Consider the following 27980-nt stretch of genomic DNA (forward strand, 5'->3'; position numbering starts at 1 on the left):
CTTTTTATTTTTTTTTTTTGGGGGGGTTTTTTTTTTTTTTTTTTTTTTTAAACCTGTGTTGCTTTCCATTTGTATTTGGGCTTTTGATGTGCTTTAATGTAGTGAGTTTTGGTTTTTTGTCCTGGAAGAATAGGAGTTTATTCTCCTTTTTTTTCATAGCAAGTTTATCTCTCCTTTGTAGTCTGTCACCTTTCCTCTTCCCTTTTTAAGGATTTTGGCTACCTTTACCTCTTGTTTCAGTTTATGGACTGCAAACCCCAAACCATTTTCTTGATGAAATCTGACCTCTCCCCTTGGATTTATTCATTGGCGAAGCATGTGGTTGGGTGCTGGTGGTACCATGGGAAGCCTCCCACGGCAGAGGGGGATGCTGGACCTGTCTCCTCGGGGCTCGGAAATTGGCACCCGGCTCCAAATTTGGCACCATGCCCCCATCCCTCCGTATAGAAATGATCCTCCCTAGCGTGGAATTATTATTAGCTCATCTTATTGGCAAATTTACTGTTGTTGGGCTTTTTTCTATCTTTTCTTTCCCCCTGACCTTCCCACCTTTGTTGACAGCGAATGTTTTAATCTCAAAAATGCCAATAAATGCTAGTCCTGAAAATAATTATTTCAGTAGAGTTTGAGGCTTGAAAAAGAGCTCTTTTCAGTGTTAGCCAAACCTCTCAACAGGGTCTTTTACTTCCATTTTATACTGATAATAGCTATATCTTTAACTTATTTCAGAGTGAGGAAGACCATACTTGGTGTTTGCCCGGGTTTTTTAGCTGCTCAGGTTTTACTTCTTATTGCCAACTGATTTTAGACTTTTTTTTTTTTTAAATGATGGGGAAAATCATTTGCTCTTGTTTGCGCTGCAGATTCGGGGGGTCAAATTCATCTTGGGTGTAAGTGGGCACAGCTTTATGAAAATCCACACAACATTACCCAGCTCTGGATGTGCATGAGTGTGTGCACGGGGGGTGTGTGTGTTTACAAAGTGCTTTGAGCTCCTGTGCCAGACGAGATAGGGAAATACAATTCATTTCTCTTAGGAAATGCTATTTTTGTTCACTCATCAAGGATTTATTTTATTTATTTTACTTATTTTGCAGCTGCGCACACCTGTGTGTGTGCATGCGGAAATTTCAGGTTAGACTTCTGTGTTCAAACACAGACCATGGGGGGGCACGTGGGGCACTTCCATCCTTCAGACCTGGGATGTGTCCCTTTGCCAAGCCGGCCCAGAGCGGTTGGGATGCTTCCGTGTGGTTTTTCCAGGAAAGCCCTCGCAGGAGGATGACTTTTGCTGAAAGCAATAATTGAGGTGGGAAGTACAAAGAGGGGGGAGAAATTCTCTCCTTGGCAAGTACTCCGGGAAGATTGATTTATTGTCACCCCTTTTCTTAGCACGGTTTAATGTTCACTGGAATGACCAGATTCTAAAAAAAAGGGTGTTTTCCAAAGAATAAAATGTATTTTGCACATTTTTTGCTTGTTTTTCCACTGGGTGGCTAAAAACACGGCCTTGCAAGCCCTCTCCATCTGTATTTAAAGATGGGGAAACTGAGGCACGGTCAGCTGTGGGCTCTCTGCTTCTTCCTCTACCATCTGGGGTTGACGGCTGATGCAAATGGTGCAGGATCAGGTTGTAAAATTACATGTTAGGTGACATGAGAGGGCCCCTAGGTGAGCTGAGGTCTGGGCTAGAGACTCCTGACTTCCCATCCCATACTTGAATTGGGATACGGTCCCTATCACTTCTGGCAGCAAGAATGGGTACATTTATTTGGTTTTTGGTTGGTGTTGCTAGCAGTTTCGCTGCGTACTTGAACGCAAAGTGTGGTTTTCTGGGTTACCTCTGCAGTGAGCTCTCTGCTGGTTCTGCCCTACTTCTGCCCTGCGGGAAGGAGAGCAAGAGGCAGGGAGGGGAGCAGGGAGCTGGAGTGCCCCCATTACTGCTGCTGGGCTGGAGAGCCGAGGCGCTGCACTTGCACTCAGAGCACTGGGATGCGGACTGCCTGTTGGGGTACCCTTGGGAAAGGAAGAAAAGTCCCATTGATGGGGACTGAGCCCCGCTGGTCCAACCTGGGATGAGCATCCCCTTTTGGATGAGCATCTCCTTCCCTGAGTTAAGCCCCGGGTGCGACTCAGCCTTTCCTCTCCCCTTTGTGTCTCCTGCAGTGCTGAGCATCCGGGGAGCGCAGGAAGAGGAGCCCACGGACCCCCAGCTGATGCGGTTAGACAACATGCTCCTGGCCGAGGGGGTAGCGGGCCCTGAAAAAGGAGGTGGCTCAGCTGCCGCTGCTGCCGCTGCCGCCGCATCAGGAGGAGCCGGCTCTGACAACTCGGTGGAGCATTCCGACTACAGAGCCAAACTCTCCCAGATCCGGCAGATCTACCACACGGAGCTGGAGAAGTACGAGCAGGTAACAGGCTCCTTCACGACGGAGGGCAGGGCTGCCCAGGGGTGGTCATCGGGGATGGTGGGAGCAGGAGCCGGAGAGCCGCCGTCCGGTGCCGGCACCGCAGCGTGGATGTGTGCAGCGTGGATGTGCACAGCCTGGATCACTACTGACATCTATTGTTAGGAGTGTATGGGCAAATGCAAGCTGTTGCTTGGTATTGGAGTGAAAATGTGCTTTTTTAGGGTTGAGAGGGCTGGGTTTTTGCGCTGGGATGTGGCGTGAGAATAGGCTTGGCATGGGTTGCCCCTTTGATTTTCACTTTTCACTCCTCCCCTAATATCTTTCCAAAAATTGGCCCTATGAAGGGGGAGTCCTCTTTGAGGCGCTGGCCTCGGTGCAGGCAGTTTTCCAAGCAAGGCTTGAATCAAAATCTTCCTTGAATATTTTTTCTGCTTGAAAAGTTCTTTTTCCAGAAAAAAAAAAGTGTCCTTTTTCTTGTGGAAAATGATTCTTAGAAAAAAGAAAAACTATTTGAGTCATGAATGCAGCTATTGGTAACACTGACAATTGCGTGAAAAGCTTCGCAGGCCAATGCTCAAAACCGGTTTCTTTCAAACGCTTCCAGATGTCTTGCAGACCTCTCTTCGCTGCCACATGGCTTACCCTTGCGATGAATGTGGTTTCTATCCTGAGGTTGTGGTTTATGGAGTGCGAGCAAGAAAGCATCCCTCCTTTTTGGGTGCAGGATGGGCTCTGCGGCCAGGGGCTGGGCGGGGTTTCAGGTCTCTGATTTAACACCGTCTCTGCTGATGTGACGGGGCTGTGAGCGGCTGCCAGTGCCAGGGTCTGTATGGGTGAGCCAGCCCGGCCCCCATTTTACCCAGCTAACTGGATGCATGGTGGGGCTGGGGGATGTCTTGCCCCTTCAGGTGCCACATTGGCCAAGCTGAGGCTGCTGGGCAGCATCTTCAGACCTACACCCGGGGGTGGTGTGGAGCTAACTTAGATGGGTGCCCCTGGGTTGGAGCTGGAGTCAGGGTGGCCAGGCAGGGCTCTGGTGTTGGAGAAGCCGAGCATGGTGACACCGTGAAAGGTGTTTTGGCAGAGCATTAGAGGAGGAGGCGTGGCAGGGTGCAGGGAGCAGGCAGGGGCAGGTTGGAAGGATGTCCTTTGGTGCCTGTCCTCAGCCGTTGCTGTCACTCCCTTGAGGCACGGATGCGGGGTGATGCGGCATGAGGGAGCCTCAGCCATCTCACGTGGGTAGGAGTGGAGAGCACGTCAGGGCTCATCTTTCAGCTCCCAGGCTGAAGAGGGGGAGAGAGACCCCGTGTCCTCTGCCACCCAAGCCCAAGGGAGAGACCCATGAAGGGCAGAGCCAGCAAGGACCCTTCTCCAAGGGCACAGCCAGGGACAGACTTCAGGGAAGGAAACCCCTTCTGCGGGGGGTTTTGTTTGTTTGCTTTTCTGGTTTTGTTTCTGCAACATTCTTGCTCCCCAAAGGGGCACCCAGGTGAGAGAAGCCTTTACCCCAGCCCCGTAGTGTGAGATGGGCCACCACATCTTTCCTTCTCACAACCCACTGACGGGGTTGGTTTTGCCACCGAGTTGCTTTGCAAAATGGCTGTGCCGGGCCACATCTCCAGTATTGTCACCTGCAGTCCTGCAAAACTAGGGTTCAGGGTTTCTCAACCTCCGTCCCCCTCTCTCCAGTCCCTTTGTTGGTGGCTGGGGGAGCTCAGCGCTTGGCTTCACACGGCGTTTGGCTGCTGCTGTGACAGCACGGCGCTTGCCTGCAATTTTGCCTGCAATGCTCTTTATTTCACGCCAAGAGGAGACGAGCTGAAATTGCTTGGGCATCTGGGAGCAAAGAGGCACCCAGCTGAGAGCTCTCGTAGCCAGCACTCACGCTGGGAGTTGGGAGCTGTCAGCTGAAGCTGGTGATGGGCAACTGGAGGAACTCTGCTGGCCTCGAGGATGTCTCCTTGTTGGGTCTGAGCCGTAGGTGGGGATTCAGCTTGGAAGGGTGGGATGGGAGATAGTAAGTCAAGCCCATGTCGCCAGTCCACCAAATCAGTGTTTCTTTCCCCTGCTAGCCCCTTTTTCCCCATCATGGGGTGGCAACTGGGGGCACTGTCCCCAGAGCAGCTGCCTGTGTCCCAGGAGCACCAAAGGCTTCTCGAGCCATCAGGGTCTGAGTGCTGCTCTCAACCTGGTTTTTGGGGCTTGGATCCCAGACTGGTTCTGGGAATTGGAGGATCCTGTCATGCCTGCAAGGTGCTTGTGGGGGTGGAGGAGAGTGCAATGAAGTGGCCTTCATCTGGCCTCAAAATCCCTCCCTTGTCCCCCCTGACTCCTCTCACTGTCCTGTCCTCACAGCACAGCATGGGGGACAGCAGGAGCAGACAGGCAGTGCTGTGCCAGCAGCAAACTAATTGGGATTATTACCTGCTTAGCCTTACTTGTCAGGGCTTCTGCCTCACTCAGGCTTTAATTATTGTTGTTATTTACTTCTTATCTGATGTGCTAAGAGCACGGAGCAGGGCCGTGTCTCTCTGGGAGCTGCTCCTGTGAAGCACAAGGGGCTCTGCAGGACACGTGGTGCTGGGGTCCAGCTGGGGCAGTGGGAGGAGGGACAGAGGGTCAAAAGGTTTATGGTCCTCTTCAGATACATCTATAGCTCCTCCAGTCCCATCCAGAAAAACAGTGTAAGGGCTGGGACTTCTTCATGCTTCACATGAGTCCTTAGGGCTTCACCTGCCCCAGCTCCATCCATGATCCCTGAGAGCAAAGAAATTGGCTCCTGCCTTTCTCTCTCTCTTTGCTGGGAGTCTCTCAGGCCCTCTGCTTGGCAGACTAGAGAAATTTATCTCTCCCACAAGAACCAGCACACCCTTGCTCTGGGTCTGCCCTAAAAAAACCCAGCCATTGAAGCCTCTGCGTGCATCTCTTTAGCAGCATTGCCTCTGTACTGTCCTTGACGCCATCGAATGACCTTCCGATCCTGGGGTTTCTTTTGCTTTTCTTGCCATCCCAGGCATGCAACGAATTCACCACCCACGTGATGAACCTGCTGCGTGAGCAGAGCCGGACCCGACCTATCTCGCCGAAGGAGATAGAGCGGATGGTGAGCATCATCCACCGCAAGTTCAGCTCCATCCAGATGCAGTTGAAGCAAAGCACGTGTGAAGCCGTCATGATCTTGCGCTCCCGATTTCTGGACGCACGGTGAGTTCACCCCCTCAAACCTGTCTCCCCACCCAACATGCAGTATTGTTCAGGCCTGAGAGAGGTGTTTTGAGGTTCTGGAGTGAATCCAAGTCCATCTGAAGGGCACTGTCTCCTGGTCTTGAGCTGCAGAGGCTATTTACCTTCCTTACCCGTTAGTTGTGTGTGGCTCAGCAAGGGAGGGGACAGCAATTCAAGACATCCAGCCTCTGTCTCGGGGAGGCTTCCAGCTGTACCTTGAGAATTGCACATTGCTGGCTTTGCTCTGGCAGAAGGAAATTCTGTGGCATATTCCAGCAAACCTCTGTGGTAAAAATGTGCGCTTCAGTTGGGGATGAAAGCTAATCCTCCAGCCCGTCCTGTCCCCTCTAGGTTCTTATTCTTTTCCTTCTGTTTCCATTGTCCTAGATTTTCAGGGTGCTGTAGGTATATTTCACTCCCCAAGCTGGTTACGTGCAGGCTGTGGCTTGGGATGGGGAGGAGAGGCAGCTACACTGGGGTACGAGGGAAGAAGTAGCAGACAGATAGCGCCCAGCTATAAATGGAACAAATTTCCTCAAGGATAATATCCATCGCTGCTTTCTCAGCACAGATCTTTGCAGAGAGTAGCAGTGACATCTTTGGCCAGGGCAGCCAGGTGTCAGGAGTCACCTTCCCAGGTGGAGGAGCTGAGTGCCAGTTTTAAGACTCTTCTGTGAGCTGGAGGATGCAGTGATAATTTGAGAAGGAGACTTAACTTGCTTTGGAAGGTGCTGAGAGAGGAGTCGCCAGCAAGGTGCAGATGAGCAGCTTCCTGGCCATGAGTCTATTGCACCTCATGCTGCCAGGAGCAAGGAGCAGGGGAAGGAGGGAGGGAAGTGGGGAAAGTCAGAGTATCTAAAATTGCATTCCTATTTCTGGATCCCTGGCACTGATTCCCTTTCCTTTTCCTTCTGTTTTCCCCTCTTTCTTCATGCTAAGGCGGAAGAGACGAAACTTCAACAAGCAGGCTACGGAAATCCTGAATGAATATTTCTATTCCCATCTCAGCAACCCTTACCCCAGTGAGGAAGCCAAAGAAGAGCTAGCCAAGAAATGCGGCATCACAGTCTCACAGGTGAGAGAGCCCAGAAATACAGCAAAGACAGCTGCTGCTAATGGGAAACCTTAGCATGGTGAAGGGCACTCAGTCAAGTCAGTCATGTCCCAATGTTGAGCATTTAATTACTAAATGAGTTTAGCACAAGTTAGTGTAAGTGGATGGGAGAGCAGACAGCAGACTTGCAGATTGAAGCCATGGATGGAAAAGGAGAGTTTGGGAGAGGATTTAGAAGGGATGAAGACTTCATGGAGCAATGGCTGTGCGTGCAACCAAGGTGTTAACAGCAGAGAAATTATGTGGCGTGACCCACAGAGGCAAAGTCTTCTCCTCAGTGAATTAGTGCTGAGCTGGCTTGCAAGAAGAGCTCATTTGAGCTGTAAGTCCATTCTTCAAGCCAAGGGATTCGAAGGCAGTAGGAAGAGTTGCACAGATTTTGCTCAGTAAGGTAGAATGGACAAGGTCCTGGTGGGAAGGGTTTGGGTCAGACAGGCTAATGGTTATAGTTTGTGCTCAAGGAGGGTGGGCTTTCTCAGGGTCATTTCTCTCTGTCATTACTCTTGTGCTGCAGAACATGACATCTCCCTGACTTGCTTATCCCTCAAAGAAAGGTGGTCAATAAAGACAAATTGAATTATTTCCATACATTCAAGGCAGCCACATAGCTCCTGGAGTCTGTAGCTTTGACCTGGAGGCTGCTGGGATTTGTGAGGAGTGCAGTCAGTCCTTGAAGTGTTCAACCATACGTTGCTCAGGCCTGTCCTTTATTTCCTCTCTTTTTGGAGCAAGCTGCGTGATTGAAAGCCAGTCTATATGGCCTCTGGTAGTCTTGTCCTCATGTGAGCTTAGTGCTCCCTCTAGGCTCCCATTGCATTCCCCATCTTGGGCCACTTCCCAGCCCCAGGCACATGCCTGTTCATCACTTGAGTAAACTGAAGACAGCAGTAGCATCTGGTGTCCTTGTGAGAGCATGTCTGCCTTCAGCAGGAGCGACAGCATCCAAGGGTAGGTGTCATCACCGTGTTGAATGCCTGCTGAGCGACTCCGATTGCATCCCCTGGGTCAGAAGACCCAAACATTGATTCTGCCCAGAGTTACCTACGAGAGACAGCCCATATTGGCTTAAGTAAAACTACAGCTGTCCTGATGCTTCCCTTCTCACTTTTAATTCATCTGTTCGCACTTACAACTTCTCCCTCGCAGAGAGAAAATGCCCAGGAGAAATGCTGCACTTAGGATATTTTTTGACCGTGCTGTATCAAGGCTGCATTGTGTCTGTCTCCAGGATCTCCCTCCCTTCTTCGTCCAAAGAAGGTAGAAACAAACACACATCCAAGTCTCTGTTTTTTGCTGAGGCTAAGTGGGAACATGGGACAGCATGAATCTGTGCAAGTCATGAGCAGAGTTCACCTGAACTCAAAGGCTGACTGGGGTTGGCAGGTTTTTTGCTTCGCAAGTTTTAAGATGAAGATGGATTGTGGTGGCCATTTATTCTGACTTCCTTCCCTGTGGTGCTCAGTGGAGTTCACCCACCAGCTACAGCGTTTGAAGCCAGAATAGCTGTTGAGAGATCGCCAGGTGGGAAGATCACGAAGGAGCACATTGTCATTAATGAGAAAGCTGGACCAAGAAGTGGAATGGAGCTCCTCACAAACAGCACCTGCTCCTGGTGCCATCAAAATATTCGCTCCCAGATCTGGGTTGGGTGCTGATCTGAGTTGCTACCTTTTGCCTCCCGGGAGTCTCTGCAGGTTATATTTTCTTTTTCCAGCTCTGCAGCAGTGCAGGATTGAATACGTGCAGTTCAGTAGCAGGTGAATTGGTGGATGAAGCCACTTCTGTATAGAAGCTGCTGAATCTCTACGAGGACTGAAGATAGAAAACACCATAGGAATAAAAGCATATGGGTTTCAGTTATCAACACCCAAGCCAAAACAACTTCCCTAAGATGAGGAAAAAATTATGAGCTTCCCAGGATGAACAGTATTTCCCAGTATTGTCTTCTGTGTCTTGCTGCTTGGGCAGTCCATTTGGGAGGGGGAGCACTGATGTACTTGCTCACCAGCAAGCAAAGGGAGAATGTCCTTGGAGTCCCACCGAAGAGGTGATTTGCTAGCTCAAGATTGCAGCTCCAAGTGATCCTAGGAGTGTTGGAGCTCTTCTGGGAGAGCTGCAGCATCCTCTGGCATTTGCTCATCCTCTTCATCCTGATGAGCTTTCTCAAATAAGGTCAGTAGCGGCTGGAAGTTGTTTTCTGCTTAGAGACCTGCACATAGGAAGACATTCCCCTGATTCTCTGTGTTCAGTGTTGTCAAAGAAGCAGCTGAGAGCTGCTTCCCAAACTGTAGGTTGAATACTTCCCACATCTTCTCTGACATTGTTCGGTGTGACATAGTGCCCACAAGTGAAGAGGGTTATCATCAGCAGGGTACTGAACGGGATTTTGGGAATGCTGAGTTCATGGTGGTTCAGGAGGTACCCTGACATCTTCCCTGGGAAGCAGTTCTGGCCAGATACCACAGCCTGGTTTCACAGACTTCAGAGTTACCCTATCACTGTGCTGAACCTCTGACATGCAAACTTTGGGGTATTTATCCAGACACCTGTCAGTTTGTCCAAGCAACCTTTCTGCCAAGCATTCATACTACTGATCCCAGGATACCACCCTGACAGTCTGCGAGGATTACTGCTCGGACATCTCCTTGGGGCTTTCTGAGGTTAATGCGTTGCACTGCTGCAGGCACAGGGAAACAGCTTTCGCCAGGGCTGGCATGAGCAGAGCTGCACCGCTTCATTCTGCCTTCAGATCTGGCCCATCATTTTCAGCCATCCCCATGACTTCTGAAGAAGTTCAGCCTGCTTCTTTATTTTTTTTAAATAAATCCACTAGCCTCATTTAGCACACTTCTATCCACTTAGACACATCAGGCCCATACTGGTCTCTGGGCAAACACAGTGGAAACATCTCCTTCCCCTTTCCAAAGGACACACTTGTTCCCTGGGACCAAAGTTAGGTCTTACAATGAGCCCTGTGCTCCCTGTCCAGCCTTCCCCTGAAGCTCCTGGTTTATGTAGTGGCCCATGGTAAACCATACAAAGCCAAGTTTAGCTGGGTGAAAAGCATCCAATTCCGGCCTTTTGCACTGATTCCACTCAGGTGGATCAAAAGCAGAGCTTCAGTGATATCAAGGCAATTTTGTGTGTCAGCCAGGCCCAAGTAAATTCGTTGGGCGTTTTCCCTGAAAGCCACACTTGCTTCTCCAGGGGAGGAGAAGGGGCATCTGGGAATCGGGGCATCTGTCCCTGTCAAAGGGACACCGAGGAGGGGGCAAATAAAAAGTTCCAAAATGACACATACTCATTTTCAGATTGTGTGATTTCAGGGTCATTTCACTTTCCCAGTTTTTTTTAAACCCATGTGATATTTTTGTGGGGTGGGTCTAGTGGTTCATGTGGAGCATCCCCTTAGTGGACGTCCCATCCATAGAGGAACCAGATGCATCCACACAAACCTGGCCCTCCCAAGGGGGTCCCACCACCTTTCCTGGGCTTGGTCTGGCACGCGCAGTTAGAAGGTCTTCCTTCCACAGCTAGGAAACGGGAGGGGGGAAGAATATGCACTGCTTAACCTGAACTAATCCACCTTCCTCATCCAGCTGCAATCTCCAGAGTCGAAACGTTAATGTCTTTGTCTTCTCTTAAACTCGCTCTAGGTATCAAACTGGTTTGGAAATAAGAGAATCCGGTACAAGAAGAACATAGGTAAATTTCAAGAGGAAGCCAATATTTATGCTGCCAAAACGGCTGTCACGGCTACCAATGTGTCAGCCCATGGAAGCCAGGCTAACTCACCCTCAACTCCCAATTCAGCTGGTTAGTTTTTTGGTTTTTTTTATTTTGGGTCATTAGTGTTCAGTTTTTTGTTCGTTTTCCCCCTTCCCTCTAATCTCTTTCTCTTTTTCTCATTTTGGTTATTTCAGTTTTTTATTTTCTAGTTTTGGTTGGCTCACTTTTGTGGTCTTTAAAAAAAGAGAGATGGGTTTGGGTTTTGGGGTTATTTTGTGGGGGTACTTTGTTTTCTTTGCCTTTTTTTTGTTTGGTTTTTCCCTCTTTTCTCTTGTCTTCTCTTTTTTTTCTCTTCCCTTTCCCTGTTCTGTTTTTTGTTGGAAAAGCAATGTGATCAGACCTTGTGACTGATGGTGCCACGTTGGGGGTTATATGCATGAATGGTAAATACAAAACCAGAAAAATTATCTGGAAAAAGATTGCTGGGATTGCTTGCACTTCGGGAGGAGAAAAAAAGTGGAAAAAAAGTCCTTGCATAATGGTTCTGTTTCACTGGGGCTGAAAGCATGAGTGGCCCTAATGGATAAACCCCAACGTTTCTGGGATGTCCTAACTCATGCCATTTTGGGGGTTGTTTTGGGTAGATTTTTATACTTTGATTTTCTTTCTGTTGTGATTACCTTTGATTGCTTACATGACAGTATCTGGATCACCTGCAAGAGTGTGCTCTGTGTGAATTTTATTTTCCGTTTGTGTCAGTGCGATCCAGGGAAATCCATGGGTCGTTCCCTTCCCTTTCCCACTTTCCTGCCCATTTGCTGTGGTTTGCATTTGTTTGTTTTGAGGGTCAAAGGCACAGAGCACTTTGCCCAGATTTCAACTCCTCCGCTAGAGAACAATGCTTAGTTCATGCGTGGTACCTGCCACGAGGACGGCCGACCCACAAATGATCCCAGGCTGTGGTCGGCTGGTTGTGCTCCGCTCCCAAGAGCAATGGAAAATTAGGACTTGATTAAAAGGAGGAAAAAAAGGGATCTTGATGGGTGCCATGTACTTCATTCTCCATACAAATATCTGTGTGCCTCTTTTCTTTTTAGGGGTGGGAGGGAGAGTGGGAACGTGTCACTCTTGTGCCTTTGAGCTCAGTGTCTGCTCATGGTACCCTTTCAGTGGGGCATGATGCTTGCTATTATCAGGTAGGCTACTAAAAGGAAGGAAACGTTGTGGGAGCAAAGGGGATGGTGAGCAGCAGGAGAAGCTGGATGTTTAATAGACCGCCGGTGGTACCCCACACTGGTTGCTATCAGGATGTGCTTCTGTAGTGAGCGCAACCCAACCTGTAACAGGTATCAGAGGAATCACACCCCAGAAACACCCCCAGATCTGGAGGATTTGGGTGGAAGGTGGAGAAAGCAGAGCCAAGGGTCAAACAAGGGGAGAATCCACCGGTGTGGATCTATAGCTGATCTCCCAAACCAACCCCCCAGTGCGAGGGCAAAGGCAGTCCGTTATCCGCGAGCTAATGTGGTAAGCAAGTGGTTGATCGGTCTGTGCTGGGGAGCTCGTCCACACCTCGCAGGGACTCGTGTAGACGGCTTGCACAGAAGCAAGTGGTAGAAGGCTTATTCAGTTGGGCAGCAGAGAGAAGTCCCTGCGCACAACCCCTTAGTTTCCAGGAGACATGTTACTTGCTAGGGGTTTGCCCCCCAGAGCCACGTAGAGCAGAGATGTTGCAGCTTTTGATTGCAGGTCAGAAATACTGCTGGAAGGCATCTCTCCCTCCTCGCCCAGGGCTGCCTGTGAGCAAGCTGTGCTGCCTGTTCTGGCTCGGCTGAGGTGCTCAGAGGGCTCAGGTGGATGCGGCAGAATTCTGCAGGGACAGATGGTTTGCAGGAGTTTTGTTTGATTCTTTTCTTTTTGGTTTTTTTTTTCCCTTTTCCTTCCATTGTTTTAACTGCTGTTAGCTTCAGTTTTAAAAATGTCATCCTTTCCAAACAGCTCACTCAAAATACCTGGTCAGGTGGAGTCTCTTGACATTGAAACTCCCATGTAGAAAAGGCTGGAGGGTAGAGAGCAGAATTGCGTGTGTTGAGGGAGATGCCTACTGCCTGTGATGCTGTCCTGCAGTCCACATCAGCTTGGACCGAAGAGACACAGCTTTCCTTCTTTTCCTCTTTCTTCAAATGGAGTCAGATCTAAAGGTCTGGAATAGCAAGGGAAGAGCTTCAAATTGCTTAAACGGGTTTGGATCTGGCCTGCATGTAGTGGAATAGGCATTTCCCCAGTGCCTGCCCAGTTAAATAGTGCTCCGGTGCGAGGCTGCTTCTTCGCCTTCCCCACAGGCAGTAACACGGCTGTTTCAAAGATAAATTGGCCGGTACCCTGCAGTAAACAGCTAAGATAATCCCTGGGTAACACTCCACTTTCAAGGAAGGACAAACAGTCTTGTTATTAACGTGTAAGACTTGAGCTCCTGGGTCCTCTTTCTGGCTCGCTTGTCTGTACTCCAGAAACATTGACCTCTTTTCACGTGCCTAATGTGGCAGCGGTGCTAAAGCAGCACATCAGTGCGAGGGGAGCTCGCAGGCCATGGAGATCTTTCTTCTGCTAGAAGCAAAGTGTTTCTAACCTGGCCCAGATCCCACCACCCTCCCTGTATGCTGCAGCAGTGGCAGAGCAGCAGGGAGTCCTGCTGTCAGCACCGCAATAGTCTCTGTGTCATCTTGCAGAGATAGTGGTTTTGGATGTCCTTGTAGTCATCTCCTGAGAAGACAGCTGGAAGGGCCTCAGGATTTTGTCTCCAACAGTGGCATCCCAGGTTGAGATCTCCCCAGCTGAGCCATGCGGATGTAACAGCTCAGTCAAGCATCCCTGCATTGCCACATTGTGGGGCAAAGGCACATCCTGAGAACATATGAAGTTGTGTGACCTCCCCTGCTTCAGGTTGTCCTGGAGGTGCTAGCAGCAAGAAGCACACCTGTACACGCTAGATCTGAAATAACCTGTCTGTGAAAGATTTGGAGGATGGTGTCACGGGCCATGAGCCATCCAGATGTGCTGAATTGCCCTGGGAGGAATGTCAGAAGTGGATGAAGAAGTGAAGGACTAAGATGGATGATGCCTCTCCTTTTATACCATGGACTTTTTTCTGTTTTCAGATCATTGAAACTGAGACTTTGGTGAGGAAGGAGCCTGAACAAAGGCTGGATTTGTGGAGAATTTTTAGGACCTTCTAGTTTAATTACATTGTAGGGCATGTGGAAAGGAAGAGAGTAGGCAGAGGATAGGTCATGAGAAAGAAGCGACCAGCAATGTAGTCCCTGGAGGGCCATGATATTGGAAGAGGAGGTGGAACTGGGTGCGATGGGACCTGGGACAGGAGCTAAATTCATTTCTGCTGTGGCTACGCAGACCCATCTGTTCTCTGCACTGATGCCCATGTTACTGGAGATCGGTGAATGGCTACAGTCAGTCAAAGAGATTGGCCACACATTGACAAGGGCAAGGATTGCATCTGTCTAGCCATCTGGCACGTTCAAAGCAGGGTCCCCCGTCCTCAGTCACCCAGGCCTGAATGTCAAACACCTTTTCATCCTGAATATGCACAGTTGGGCTTTATCAGCCAGATGTTCAAATAAGCTGAGATGTCTGGCTCATTTGGGCTAACAACTCCCCATCCTCACTTTGATTGCCTGGACAATCTCAGCACAAAAACCACATGGCAAATGAAAGCTATTTTATGTGGGCAGACCCTTTTGCCAACCAGACTCCTCAAGGGCCACACACAGGTGATGACATCCAGTGAAATCTTCCATGCAGAGCAGCCAAAATTGTCCTGAGCTGGTTTTTTCCTGCTCACCCTTTTGTTTTGTAAAAATCTTCTTTTAAAGCTGCTAATGGAGGGGATCATGCTGTCTGGAAATGTACTTCATGAGGCACAGGCCTGATTGCTATATCTTCTCTCTTTGCCTTCCTCCATTTGTGGCAATCACTTGTCCAGAGCGCAGCACTGGAGAGGATCCTGCTTCAGCAGAGAGGCTGTTCTGATCATGGTCTCACTGTCTTGAGTGTTGGTTGGCAAGTGAAAAAGAACAAATGTCCTGGTGGGTGAGCCCAGGCTTTTAGACCTGCTATCAAACTCGGTGGCTTTGTCCAGCTGAGGAGCTACATGGTCCATCAAGTTTTTCCATCATCTTTGGCCATGGTAGAAACACAAGGAAAAGTTACAGGGGGGTTAAATTCTGTGCTCTCAATGCATATATATCATTGCCACTGACTTCAGCTAGGAGTCTTGTATATGTGACCAAAGTTGACTTCAGTGGTTCAGTGTGCTGGATCTCTGTCTCATTGGTGGTAGGTGGTATGAGGAAGCAGATGAGGATGGCTTGATTCCAGCTCCAATGAACACCATTACCATGTTTGTTTATTCTTGATGCTGTTTGAATTGTCGGATACTTTAGAGAAAAGGACTTGTTAGAGGTCCTGGAAAATTTGAGGTGGAAGTGGAGACTGTCAAAACGTTAGAGAAGACATTAGAGAAGCTGGAGAAGCAGCTCTCTGAAGAGCTGGAGAAGTGGTGCAAGAAATACCAGCAGTCAAGCTTGTGAAGATTTTTAAATTGAAGGCAAACTTGAAGTGGGTTTTGTTCATCAGAAATGTTAGGGGTAGAAGAGATCTCTTTGCAGGCATTGTTTTGATGTAGGCTTTCACCCAGCGGCAAGAGCTGAGTGCCATGGCTTGTTTAAACATTTCCACCACTCTTTCTGAAGCTGGTGATGCCCTGATAGAAACTCAACAATAAGGAATAGTGTTGATAGGTCTTGGGTTTGATAAGATGTCTGGATGCTGAAGATGAACCACTGTTCCACACTGCTACAAGTCATGAAAAGTGTTGGTTTTTCTGGTGGTTTTTATTGTCTACACACAATAGCATCAAGGGACTTCCATGCCAAGATAAGAACCCTTTCCTCCTGGGTTCACAAGCTCAAAGATGGTTGCTACTTCTCAGTTCTTGAGAAGCCCCAGATCAAATTATGACCACTGAAAACCTTTGGTGTGTTTATAATGGAGCCTTTCAGAGGGACAGATTAGATTTATGATGGAGCCTCCTCTAGTGGAAGGATTTGACTTGTATTACTGGATCTTGTCTCCATGGAGGATACCAGAGTCTTAATTTTCAGGGCTCTTCACCTTCCTGCCCGCTCTCCCACCCCAGTCCATCAGCCCCTCTTAGCCTTGTCTCTGAGAGTTTGGGCCATCGTAATTTTCATACATGGCTAATACGTAGACAGCGGAGTGCTGATGCAGCAGAGCAGCAGCACATAGGGCTCTGCAATTATGCCTCTGATACAAATGCATCCATACATGCAGGGCCATTGGTATGTGCATATTTATCTTTGCATCCACAACAGCGGCAAGACATATTTACCATTTAGATATGCACATATATTGTAAAAATACCCTGTGCCAATAGCAGCGTATATCTTGTAAGTGACATCTTCAGCGCTCCTCATGATTTCCAAGACACCAGCGCTCTTCAGAACTAGAGTTTGTGGCTGTTTGCTTATTTTTATTTCCTCCCTCCCAGTCTCAATTTTACGGCCAGGTTTGTTAAGTTTCAGTAAAATATCAATTAAGTTTATGGCATTTTTATTTGTTATTATTGTTATAATTTTCTTTTGGTAGGGCAAGGTGGGATGAAATGTTGCTCTGCTGGAGGCAGAGCAATAGCAGTGCCCTGTCAGGTGCTCAGGGATTCCCGAGTTCTGTTCCCAGCTCTGCCACTGATTATTTGTGTGATCTCAAAGGTTTCTGCTCACCTTAAAAGAATAGGAGAATATTCTCTGCTTCTTGTGAGTGGTAGCTGCAAAGTTCTTAGGTTCTCAGCCACTGCAGGAGTACGAAGCCACATTCCTGCCCTGTGCTTTTCGTGCCAGTGGTCAAAGCGATCATTCAGAAAACCTGGTAGGAAGCATCTTCGTGTATGTGAAAAGTATCCATCTTCATGCTTAAAGTTGAGCAGTGTCAGGCTGGGCTATCCTCAGTCTGCCAGCTCATTTCCCTAGGTTTTTTGCCTTTAAAATAACAAGTAACCTGAGAGGTCGGGAAGTGACAGGAGCCCTTCACCAGCTGAGCAGAGTAGGTGATGGTTACAGCTGCCTTCTGACTAGTCCCGGTTACACTGTGCTGTGGGATTGCTCTCTGAAACAGGTTGGGCAGGGTTGACAGTGAGCACAGACAATGAGCTATTCCTGGCTCTGCTCTTTTCAGGCACTGGTGGGAGGGTCCTGATCCAAGACTCACTGAGCTCAAGATGAGTCTTTCTCTTGACTGTCTTGGATGTTGTATCTAGCAATGATGTTTCTGCCTTCCTTCAATTCTGAGAATTGACAGCACCTGACAAAAGAGCCAGTTTCAAAGAGAGCAGCAGAGAGTTTAGTGAACATGAAGTCTCCAGCATAGACCTCCCACCTGCTCCCTGACCTTTCTTGGAGGTGGCTTCCTTCAGAGGAGCCTTCCTGGTCCACCTCCAGGGCAGAGCTGGGGTCTGTCCAGAGTGTTTCTTCGCTCTCCAGCAAAGGGAGGGGGATTGCCAGGCGTTTCTCAGAGTGTACGCATGAGCCGTAGTTGGGCAATTCCACCAGGACTGTGGTTGCCAGTCTTCCAAGTTGGAAGTGGCAGTGGAGATGATGAGAGTGTATTTGGGGTTGGAGCTGAAAGCATAGCTGACCTGGGCCCCTGAAGTCTCTCCTTTCCAAGGCTAACGTCATGTATATAACCAAACCTTGCACGTTGAGCTGTCTCACACTTAACGCGCTGATCTGCACGATAAGTTCTGAAATAATCCCATAAAACTTTTTGTTTATTTTTAACCCCCTTCCCTCCTCCCCCGCCTTCCAGTTACATGATGGGTTTGCTTCTCCTGTTCAGTAGTTGAGGAGGTGCTCAGATATCTTGAAGCTGGAAGCAGAAAGCCTTGTTTCTGCAAAGGCGGGATTATTTTTTTTTTCTTTTCATTTGTTTTTTTTTTTTCCCTGATCCCACCCAGTTGTCTTCAAGTTATCATTTTTTAGCGTAACGTTGGCGACTGGTGCATGCGGTGGGGAATTTGCTTACAGAGCTCGTTCTTCTGGGGCAGCTGGCCCAGGAGGGCTGTGACACCCTTGCGTTCTCTCATGGCCCATCACGATGAAAGACCTTGCTGACGTGATGGGTACTGGGAGGCTAGCCCAGGTGCCTTCACGTTTTCATGAGCCTTTGCTCCTGGTGCGCTGCAGTTCCCACCAGTGATGGGTTCCTGATGTCCTGAAGGCACACCCCATGCACCGCTCCCTCGCAGAGCTCCCCGTGGCTCAGCGGGAGCTCCAGACGTGGAACTGGATGGTGTCTGGATGTGCTCACCCTGCAGAGAGCAGCGCAGTATAGACTTACCCATGCTGATCTGAGCTTCTTGGAAACAGCAGTAAGTGTGGGCCTGGTTTGCCCTGCTGAAAAGGCTTCCGCTCTTGATAGTGAGGCTTGTTTGGGTAATTCTGTTCTGCAGTGTAGTCTGCCAGGTGGACACCTCCAACAACCAAGATTTTCAAAGCTGCCTGAAGGATTTTGATGCCCTGAAACGAAGGGAAAGGGCTGTCCGAGTCCTCCAGGCTGGGTTTTGTTTGTCTCAGTTGAGAGCATGAAGAATCCTTCCTCCAGCTGAGGAGCTGTTGAAGAATGTTCTTGGCATTGAGCTGTAACAACATGTGGCTTTGAATAACCTCAAGAGTGCATCCTTTTTTGTTTTTGCTTGCTCTGTTCTTCATACTACTAACCTGACTGTGTGTTTTGGTTTTGTGGTTGCTTTGCATGTTGTTCCTTCCTCTTGGCTGAGAGTCATGGGGTGGATCTTTTTCCTTTCTGTGATTCAGGTGCCTCACTCTTTCCTTTCCAGGTTCTTCCAGTTCTTTTAACATGTCAAACTCTGGAGATTTGTTCATGAGCGTGCAGTCTCTCAATGGGGATTCTTACCAAGGGGCCCAGGTTGGAGCCAACGTGCAGTCACAGGTAGGGACCCATCCGATGTACTGCCAGTGAATGCATTAGTGTTGGAGGAGCCTTTGATTGTATTGGCACTTCTCCCTCCCGTCCGAAAAGAGCAAATCTCAACCAGCACAAACGAACCAACCAACACTTAAAAAGGCAAACCAAACCAAAAAAACCAACCTACCAACCAACCAAAAAAAGCAACAGCAACAACCGCCAAAAAAAATCAATCCAAAAGAAACCAAAACCAAACACCCAACCAAACCAACAACCATGGTCTTGAGGAGACTTGCCCACACTTTGTGAATGCATTTGGCTCTGGCTTGATAGTCGTAGGAGGAGGAGAGGAGGTTCAGGAGAACAGGCATGAACTCAAACGAAAGCAGCTGAGGTTTAGGTTCTGCTTGCTTTATTCTTCCAAGGGAAGGGGCCAGATGTTTGGACTGGTGTCTCATTTTACAAGCTTCCACTTACTCCTTTGATGCCAAACCAGGTGTCTACTGAAAGGCGAGAAATGCTCAAATAAACAGCTAGATTTTTTTTATTTTTTTTAATTAAAAGCCACCCCTCATCATCTCCCCACCTCCCCAAAGCACAGGCACTCACACCACCCATGTACACACCAGCAAGAAAGAGCAAGGGAGCTTTGAGCAGCGTTACTGAAACTTCAACCCGTGCTTTGGGCAAAAAGAAAGAATTTAAAATAGCCAGGAACTCACTCAGATCTCCCACCTCCCATCCGATGTCCAGATGTGCCATGAGTCCACTCTCTGGCGTCTAAGGCTCTGTACTGTTTTGAGAGATGACAGCCACTTTGACACTTCTGCATCAGGCAAGGAGAGCTCTCTAAAGCTGAGGTTGCTCCCCTCACAGTGCTGGATGCAGAGCAAGCGTGCCGTCCGTGGGCAACAAGACGTGCTCGCTGCACGTACCGCTGCTGGGGCTGGGCTGGGGGAGTGGAGGGAGAGGAACCGGGTGTCCGGAGGAGAGCTGCCAGTGCCTTTGCCATGGTAGGTATATTCCCTCTCTGGGCCCTCCAAAATGAAGGCGCTTGGCCAGCTCCGAGGATCTTCTTCCACTGCCGTGAGCTTCCCAGTGCTTGGGGCTGAAGGGTTGAAGGGGGGTAGGAACGTGGGTCCTCGAGCATGATGGTGGAGCCGGCGGCAGCGATGTGCTCCAGGAGGTCCCACCCCATGCTTGCCATGCTGTTCTCCCTCTCTGCTCTTTTTGTCAAAAGACTCGGGACCAAGGAAAGCGTGACGGGGCCACCGGGGCAGGCAGGGGGTGGTGAGGGAGGCAGGAGCAGTCCTCTGGCTCAGCTCTCACCACGAGACCAGCTGTGGTTCTCTTTTCCCCCTCTTTAAATATATACCTTTATTATTATTGTTATTATTACTGTTTGTTTTTATCTTGCCAAAGATGAACCGAAGTGGCTTTGCCCACTAACCTTTCATTCACTCTAATTTGTGTCTTTGTTGTCGTTGGTCTGTTTAGGTGGATACCCTTCGCCATGTTATCAGCCAGACAGGAGGATACAGTGACGGACTCGCAGCAAGTCAGATGTATAGTCCGCAGGGCATCAGTGTAAGAAAAAAAAAAAATAGGCTTGGGTTCTTGTTTTATTTTTTTTTTTTTTCATTTTTATTCTCTCACTACCAATTATTTCAAAGCCATAGGGCTCAGAATGCCACTTAGTAGGACTTGTCTTTGCTTTTACGGTCACCTAGTTTATTGCTTCTGTATCGGTCACGCCAACGGCAGAGCTTTGCCCACAAAAAAAGTGGCGACCGGGCAGGCTTTGTGCAGGCAGCTGGCGTCTAGGACTGTCAGAGCCGATCAGCGTTCGTCCGGCACCTGCGGCCACACGTGCTCGGCCGAGAGGAGCTGCTAAACAGGTGACACCTCGCCTAACCGCAGTGGGGAATGTCACCACGAATGCCCCGGTCCAGAGATGGCTCCATGCAGAGGCCAATGGCACCATCCCGGAGCGACCATCTAAAAATAACCCATCCCTGGCCAGCATCTGAAAGCACAGTGGTGATGGGGTTGGCGGCAATAACGGTTGCAAATAAAAGGAGAAAAAAAAAAACAAAGCCAACCAACGTCAACCCAAGAAAACCTCGCCCAACCGGACTCGGGGAGGATGCGAGGGGGAGGGTGGTCTCTGGAGCATCTTCTCCTTGTTCTTGGGTGTGCTGGCGGGTTCTGACTAGCATGAAAATTCATAGCGACAAGCTGTGTCACACAGGGGGAAATCGATCAGACACACACAAGGAGAACCCAGTGTAGATTCGGGACAGCAATCCAACTGCATTTCTCAGATCAATCGTCTGCCATCTCAGCAGCGGTGACAGCAAGCTGGGAGAAGAGGGCAGCCTGGAAAAGGAGGCTGTGAGCGCCGAGTGGGTGGTGGCGGTGGTGTCTGGGGTGGCACGGAGGAGGGGGTGGCTGGCCCTGGATGTGGCTAGCTGCCGCGGTCCCCATCGAGGAGGCTGAAGGTTGAGGTGGGGTGGTCTCGGGCTGGGCAGGAAGGCGGTGGTCCTCTGGATGGGACGGTGGTCCTGCAGCTGAGCACCCTGGTGGGGTGCACCGTCCAGTCCCATCACCCTCCTGGCCGAGGCTTGTGCCATTTGTAACCTTGCGTGTAACCATCTTCAGGCCATCAGCATGTGAGCAGCCACTGCTGGCACAGGGAGAGGGTGCAGGGAAAGGGGTGCAGCAGGATGGGGGGTTGTGCTCCCCTCTCCTGCGGGCGCCAGGGCTTAGCGGGCAGCTTGACGTCAGGAGGCAGAGGCAGGGAGGATTTGTGAAGTAATGTAATTGAACATGTGCAGATAATTATGTCTCATTACATAAGCCCGTTGCAAAAACGGCACTTGGAAATGCCACATGAAAGAGCCTATCGTTCCGCATTAATTTTTCCGTGTGCTGAATTTATTCCCTTTCTGGCTTTTTAATACTTGGAGAGTAAATGAATCGCAGGCTGATCATGATAAGAGATGATACTTTTGTATAAATTAAAATACCCCCAAGGAAAGAGGCTGAGCTGATTATGGTTGCAGTTGGCTTGGAAAATAACAGTGGGCTGGGTTAAGCCAAAATTTGGGGGGGAGGGTTGCTGCCGGAGATTACGAGGCAGGGAGAGGGCAATGGGGGAGAGGAGAAGAAAGAGGTAGTAGAAACTCAAAAGCCGAATAGGACGAGGAGGGCTGGGCTGGTATTTCTGGCTGTGGTACTGGGAGAACCACAGTGCTGTTACCACGAGCAGCACTGGGAACTGGTGGGCTGAGAGCGGCATGGGCTCAGCGGTCCCCCCTGCGCTTTGCAAACGGGGACCCGGGATGGTGGCATCTGATGGCTGCTCAGGCTGGTTTCCTAGGAGGGCAGGAGCCCAAATTGGCCTGAATTGGATGTTGTTCAGACAAGGGCAGGGTGGCAAGTGGGCAAAGGGGCCACCTGGGTTTGGGGGTGACGCCTCGTTTCCCCATAAAGCTGTGGTAGGCATGGGGAGCAAGGCAGGGAGTCCAGAGCTGAGCAAATAGTTTAGGAAGCATCTTCTAGGTTGTCTCTCTGTCCCCGAATGTTTTGCTTCCCCCGTATCCCAGGCAGCATGCTTGTCCCTGTAGCTTTTATTGTCACTTAATGTCTTCCTGTCCAGCTAAGTCCCTTGACAGACCTCAGTTTGTCCACCCCCAAAGTATGGCTGCCCTCCGGGGAGCATTGGTCCTGGGCAAGGTCCTGGAAAGCTGCTCAGTGCAGGCAGGGTGGCTGTCTTGTAGCAGGCAGGGCTTCCCTGCCTCTCCCCTGAACCCTTTAATGCCAAGGACGGGCAGCGGGATGTGGAGGAAAGCTGCTAGTGACACAGAAAGCTGCCATTCCCATGTCACCCTAGCATCCCTGTGAGCTGCTGAAAGGAGATGAGCCAAAACCTAGTTGAGAGCCCTGTCACAAAGATGTCTGCACGGGGCTGAGGTTAAGTCATCCCTGGAGCCCGTCAGAGCTGGGAAGTCAGTGGCAGGTTGCCCAGCTCCACCGCTGCAAACCTTGGCAGGGGAGACAACGCTTGGGGTTTGCCTTCCTTGATGGAGGATGAATTTTTAAATGCGTGTAAGTCATGACAGCTGAGGACAGGAATCTACCCAAAGCTCAGTTCCCTCCGTGGCTCTGCTGCTCGATGGCTGACAGACTGCTCTGCGGGGCGAAAAGGGCTGGAGTCAGTTCTGCATCGTTAGCAGGATAATGGGCGATGTCCCAGCCATCACGATCTCATGACCCGCAGTGATGGCTGAGGCAGAGCAAGAACAGCCGCCTTCTCCTCTGCAGGTGGAGACGGCGTTGGGCAGTGCCGGTCCCAGCAAGGGATGGGGATGCTCTTGGTGATGGAGGGGTGGTAGAGGCAGGAGCCGTCTTGAGGATACCCAGCCTTGGGTGGCACTGATAGGAAGGAGGGACCCCCCCACCTGAAAGGAGGGAATGTTTGGGGCCTGATCCAGCCCTTTTTGCAAGCTTTGAGGTTGAGGGGTTTTGCACCATTAAGTGAGAGGTGTTAAGTGTCTGGTCCCTCTGGACAGTGCTTGTTTGGGGGGGGTCCGCGTGTATACCCAGCCGGAGGTCCCTGAGGCTAGGGCTTTCAAAGCATTTAGATGTCCAGGTTCTGGTGGGTTCCAGTAGAAGTTGAATCTTTATTGCCATAATCCTCTGGAGGGTCCCAACCCAAAACATTGCCCTTCCTGCCGCTGCCCAGTGGCCATAAATCCACAAAGTGTTTTAGTTCCCCCATCTGCTAATGAATGAATGAGCTATAGTAATCTTAAAGAAAAACTCTTTCAGAAATTTCTTTTTGGACTTTATTTAATTTAATTTATAGATCATTTAAAAGTCTAAATTGAGGGGCTATTTTTGAAGTTCATCAGAGTGCAAAGTTTTTGATTTAATACTGCTATTGCGCAGAGCTGTGCCTATTTACAGACCAGTGTGTGTGACCATGGTGGTCGTGGTCAGTGGCAGGTTGTGCCATTGAGTTTTGCAGCCACTCTTGTCAGCGAGGATCACCACGCACTGGTACCTGTAGGAGGTGAGACCTCCTCGCTTGTGCTGAGACCCTTTTCTCTAAGAATTTGAGCCTTGAAAAGAAAGTTGTTGCTCTGCTCCTCAGCAAGCTACGGTTCACCATCATGATTAACCTACGGTTCATGATCATGATCATGAGCTGGGATATGGAAGTTGGTCTGGCAGCGCTTCAGTGCCCAAGCTCCATCCATCAGGGATGCCTTGGTGCGTCCTGAAGACTGCCACTGTGACCCTTGGAAAGTGATGGCCAGACAAGGCTGGATTCTCTGGTGTGTAATAAGAGCTTTAGTGCGTATCATAAGGAGACCCTGATACAAGCTCTTAAAAGCTCAGAGGTCTGAAACCTATTTGAGGCTACTCCCCATCTGTCAGACTTGCTGGTATTTGGTGTGTTTGGAGGCTGACCTGACACCCTGTCCCATCAATGGTGGGACAAGGATTTGGTCACAGAAGGTGGGACGTCGAGACAGCCTCCATGCGAAGCAGAAGATGCCTTTAAAAATTGGCAGAAAGTCATCTCCCAGCCACACGTAGGAGGCCTGGGCAGAGAGCCAACCAGACTTGCTGGAGGTGACAAAAACGCTGTGAGACCTATGGAAATGGGCACCAAAACCAGTTGCTTCAGCAATCCATCACCGGGGCTCCACCACTTGGACAGCCACCAAGGCCTTGCCTGTGCTCTGGCACCAGAAGGTGACGTATGAAGAGATGTCCTGGAGACTATTGCTCTGTCTTGGGCTTCTCCCCCTCCTGAAGAAGTCACAGCTGTGTGCAGGGGCTCCTCAGAGGGTCTGTGAGGAGCAGCAGCCTCCTCAGAAGACTCCTTCATCTTTGAGGGAGATCCCAAGGGATTTACTACAGTCAGATCCCAAGGGATCTCCTTGCTTTGGAAAGAGGCAGGGCCGGCTAGGTGGAATCAGATGCATCCTGCACGTGGCTTGGTCCATGCAGCAATGGGGCGAACTCCAGGAAAGGAGGGATGAGTGTGGATAGTGCCTACATGCCCTCTGCCTGGGGAAGGATCCGGCCTCCTCATGGACAGCTTGTCCGTACTGAAGGATGGCATCAAGATGATAAAGTCATGGCCAGCCTTGAGGCCTCCTTTCCATTGCTTGACCCGTAACTTGGGGCCTTCCCAGGCTGGGGGATCAGGAGGGTGTGGGGTATGTGGAGGGTGCCACAGTCCGGGTCAGCCTCTCCCCAACATCCTCTTGTCTGTCCACTGGATGCCACTGAGGTGGTCATTGGCAACACAAACTCCTGCAACACATGAAGGCTGATTCCCAATCTCGAGTGCAATGGGGGTCCCCAGCATTTTGGGGGGCACCGCAATCGCTGTCTGCAAGACACTCTCCCTCTCGCTCCTTCCAACCACGGCTGGCACACAAAAGCCTCGCTAAAAATAGTTGAGCACAACAGGGATGGAGCCCTGCTCTGCACGGCCCCCTCCACTCTCCCCCCTCCTGCTCGCCGTAATGACCCTGCAAACACTAAATGGCATCTGAGTGCATTAAGCAGCAAACTCTCCGGTGACATAGCAATTACGGCTCTGAAATAGATTTGGTGCGTCACGGAAGATAAGGGTTTTGAAAGTTTCTGTTGTGATTATAGCTTGTAACTCCAACAAATAACAGGCTTGGTAATAAGAGGCTGCCAGCACAGCTATTGTGGTTCTCTCTCACTGATGGCACGTAAATTGCTATTAATGTCCTAAGTGTACTTGAATATGCCAGTCTCAGGGCGGTGGAGTTGGCTCTGTGTCTCTCTTTACGTGGCCTGTCATTGTCGGGCTGATGATCTACAGTAATTGCTGCCTCTTGCAGCGGTCCAAGACGTGTAAGGGTGGGTATTGCATCTCGGGGAGCGCAGGGACGGTGGGTTGGGGCCCAGGTGTGGATGGAAGCTGGCGGGGGTGGTGGGCACGGCAAGCCCAGGGTCTCTGCAGGCGGGGGGCATGCGGGGCTGGTAATGTTTGTGCATAGTCTGGTTTCATGGTTGCACCCAAGGTGAAGTAGAACGGGATTTGCTAACCTGCTAGCAAGCTCAGGTCACGGTTCCTGTCTTCCTTGCTGTTGCCTGAACCCCTTTGCACCCACCTGCACATGGAAGAACAAACAAGCCTGTTGTGTGTGTGCACACCTCTGTCTTCTCTGCTTTGTGCGTGTCCCACTGCGAGGTGTTTTCATATCTCAAAATGTGGGTTCCCACGGCTCGCCTGTGGTCAGCTCTTTGCTCCCATCTCGGCTGCCTCTAGGGCAGGCAGGAGCTGGTCAACAGCATGGACAACCCGCTGGCAAGTCCCGGAAGGCTGCTCAGTGCCTTGGGGCGATGAGGCTTTTCCTACCCTTACCCCACTTTGGGGGTCTGCAGGGTCCCGGCAAGCAGGGACTGTCGGGGGCCAGTGATGAATGCCCTGCACTGGAGGCAGCGGGATGGGCACATCTAACACTCAAATGTGGGCAGGAGTTGGGAAGGATTAATTAGCTGAGCACTGAATCAATGTCAGAGTGAGCAGAGGAGGTTGGGTGCGACATCTGCTCCTCTCTGAAGGGGATGGCAGCCGCAGAGGAGCAGCTTCTGTGCGCTGCTGGCTCCTGCCTGCGGCAGCCAGGGCCCTCTGGGTAGCTCTGCCCTTGAGAGGCTGGAGAATTTGGCTCTGCGTCTGTTTTTAGGAGGAGAAATGAGTTGCCCACCCTGCTTTGCTGTACGAATCCTTGGATGGGCTATGGTGGTGGCACCTCCATTACTCTGTGGCTTGGGGTCCCTCGAGGAGGGGTGATGGGGGGCGCAGAGGACCAGCCCCCGGCCGGCAAAAATTTGCTTGTGGTTTTACTGCAAAACAAGGAAGGGAACGCTCTGCATTGGGAGCAGAGGGGTGGCCCAAATCCCCAAATGTGGTCTTCACGGTGGCAGGAGAGGTGTGTGGGCAGCGTGTCTTCCCCACGACAAGGCTTGGTACTGATGGCTTCCCCACACACAGGGACTGTGCAGGAGGAGGGGTGCCCGGAAAGGTGGCAAGGGAGACATGGAGCGATGCTGGGGGACACGGTATGGCTCAGAGGTCCCTTGGGACCCATCGCTTGTTCTGCGTGTTCATAGCACCTAGGTCCAGATGATGTCTGAGAGTGGGGTTTCTGGAGTGAGGTGTTTGCTATTTTCCTCCTTCCATATGGGGAAGGGTCCTATTTGGGGGTAAAAAAAAATCCAAACCACCAGAGTTCAGGGTTTCTGCAGAAAAATATATTTTTTTGAAGGACAGAATTTCCGTGAGCACTTGCAATTTATCAAAACCCTTGTTTTCGACAGAACTGGCCCCATCCCACTGATGGAGCCCTGCAGTTTGTGGTGGCATGGGGGAGCCAGAGGGGACATCTTTGCCTCCTACATCGACCTCTGCCGAGGGAGAAGCAGGCGGGTCCGAGGCAGATGGGTAGCTTGGGTAGGGCTGGGCGTGCCGTTGGGTGACTAACATCTCTGTGTCCCTTCCTGCAGGCTAATGGAGGTTGGCAAGACGCTACTACCCCGTCGTCGGTGACCTCCCCCACAGAAGGCCCTGGCAGCGTTCACTCTGATACCTCCAACTGATCTCCCAGCAAATTGCATCCCTGGCTGAGCCGGCCCCGGCGGGGGCGGGAGGGGAGGGGGCCTCTCCTAACACCGCAGCAGTCAGACTGGAGGTGAACCCAATCAGCACACACAAGAAGACTCCTTCTCTTCTCTTCTCTTCGTCGGGATGCTTTTTTCAGCCAATCTGGACACTTCTTTATACTCTCTTCCCTTTCTTTTCTGGGTAGAAGCCGCTCTCCCCCTCCCTGCCACCGCCACAACACCACTCCCTTCCCCTCACCCCTTCCCACCGAAAGATGTGTCGACAGGTAGAAGGATTTTAAGGAGGAAAAGCAAAAATCAACTGCCACCACACGAAACAACCCCAAAGCAGTGTACGGCCTCACGCTGGGCATCTTTCTGAGGAGCCACAAACGTACCTCAGTCACGTCTCGCTCCTTTACTAGCAGGCAGCCCCTCTCGCCCCCCCATCTCTCACGCTACCTCTCCATAGGGGCTCCCTTCCCCACCCCTTCCCACCGAAAGATGTGTCGACAGGTAGAAGGATTTTAAGGAGGAAAAGCAAAAATCAACTGCCACCACACGAAACAACCCCAAAGCAGTGTACGGCCTCACGCTGGGCATCTTTCTGAGGAGCCACAAACGTACCTCAGTCACGTCTCGCTCCTTTACTAGCAGGCAGCCCCTCTCGCCCCCCCATCTCTCACGCTACCTCTCCATAGGGGAACATCACCGCAGCCCCGCTGCCGCCTCGTCTCCGCTGGCCCTGGCCGCAGCCAGCACATCGCCTCCCCGTGCCCAGCCCTGCCTTGGTCAGCTGTCCATCGGGCACTGCCGGTGAT

At 50.6% G+C, this 27980-nt stretch overlaps 1 protein-coding gene across 1 annotated transcript in view; it reads left to right on the forward strand.

Annotated features, from left to right (window-relative positions):
• PBX1 (PBX homeobox 1) overlaps positions 1-27625 on the forward strand; it is a 130178-nt gene extending 102553 nt beyond the window's left edge. The window contains exons 2-8 of the mRNA XM_009273286.1: positions 2167-2411; positions 5425-5615; positions 6576-6711; positions 10407-10566; positions 18410-18522; positions 19996-20085; positions 27064-27625. Coding sequence (XP_009271561.1) covers positions 2167-2411; positions 5425-5615; positions 6576-6711; positions 10407-10566; positions 18410-18522; positions 19996-20085; positions 27064-27156 — 1028 coding nt within the window. The 3' untranslated portion in view covers positions 27157-27625. The remainder of the gene's footprint in view (positions 1-2166; positions 2412-5424; positions 5616-6575; positions 6712-10406; positions 10567-18409; positions 18523-19995; positions 20086-27063) is intronic.
• Positions 27626-27980: the final 355 nt, after the last annotated feature.

The sequence above is a fragment of the Aptenodytes forsteri genome, unplaced genomic scaffold (genome assembly GCF_000699145.1).
Source record: "Aptenodytes forsteri isolate BGI_AS27 unplaced genomic scaffold, ASM69914v1 Scaffold95, whole genome shotgun sequence".
Taxonomy (NCBI): Eukaryota; Metazoa; Chordata; class Aves; order Sphenisciformes; family Spheniscidae; genus Aptenodytes; species Aptenodytes forsteri.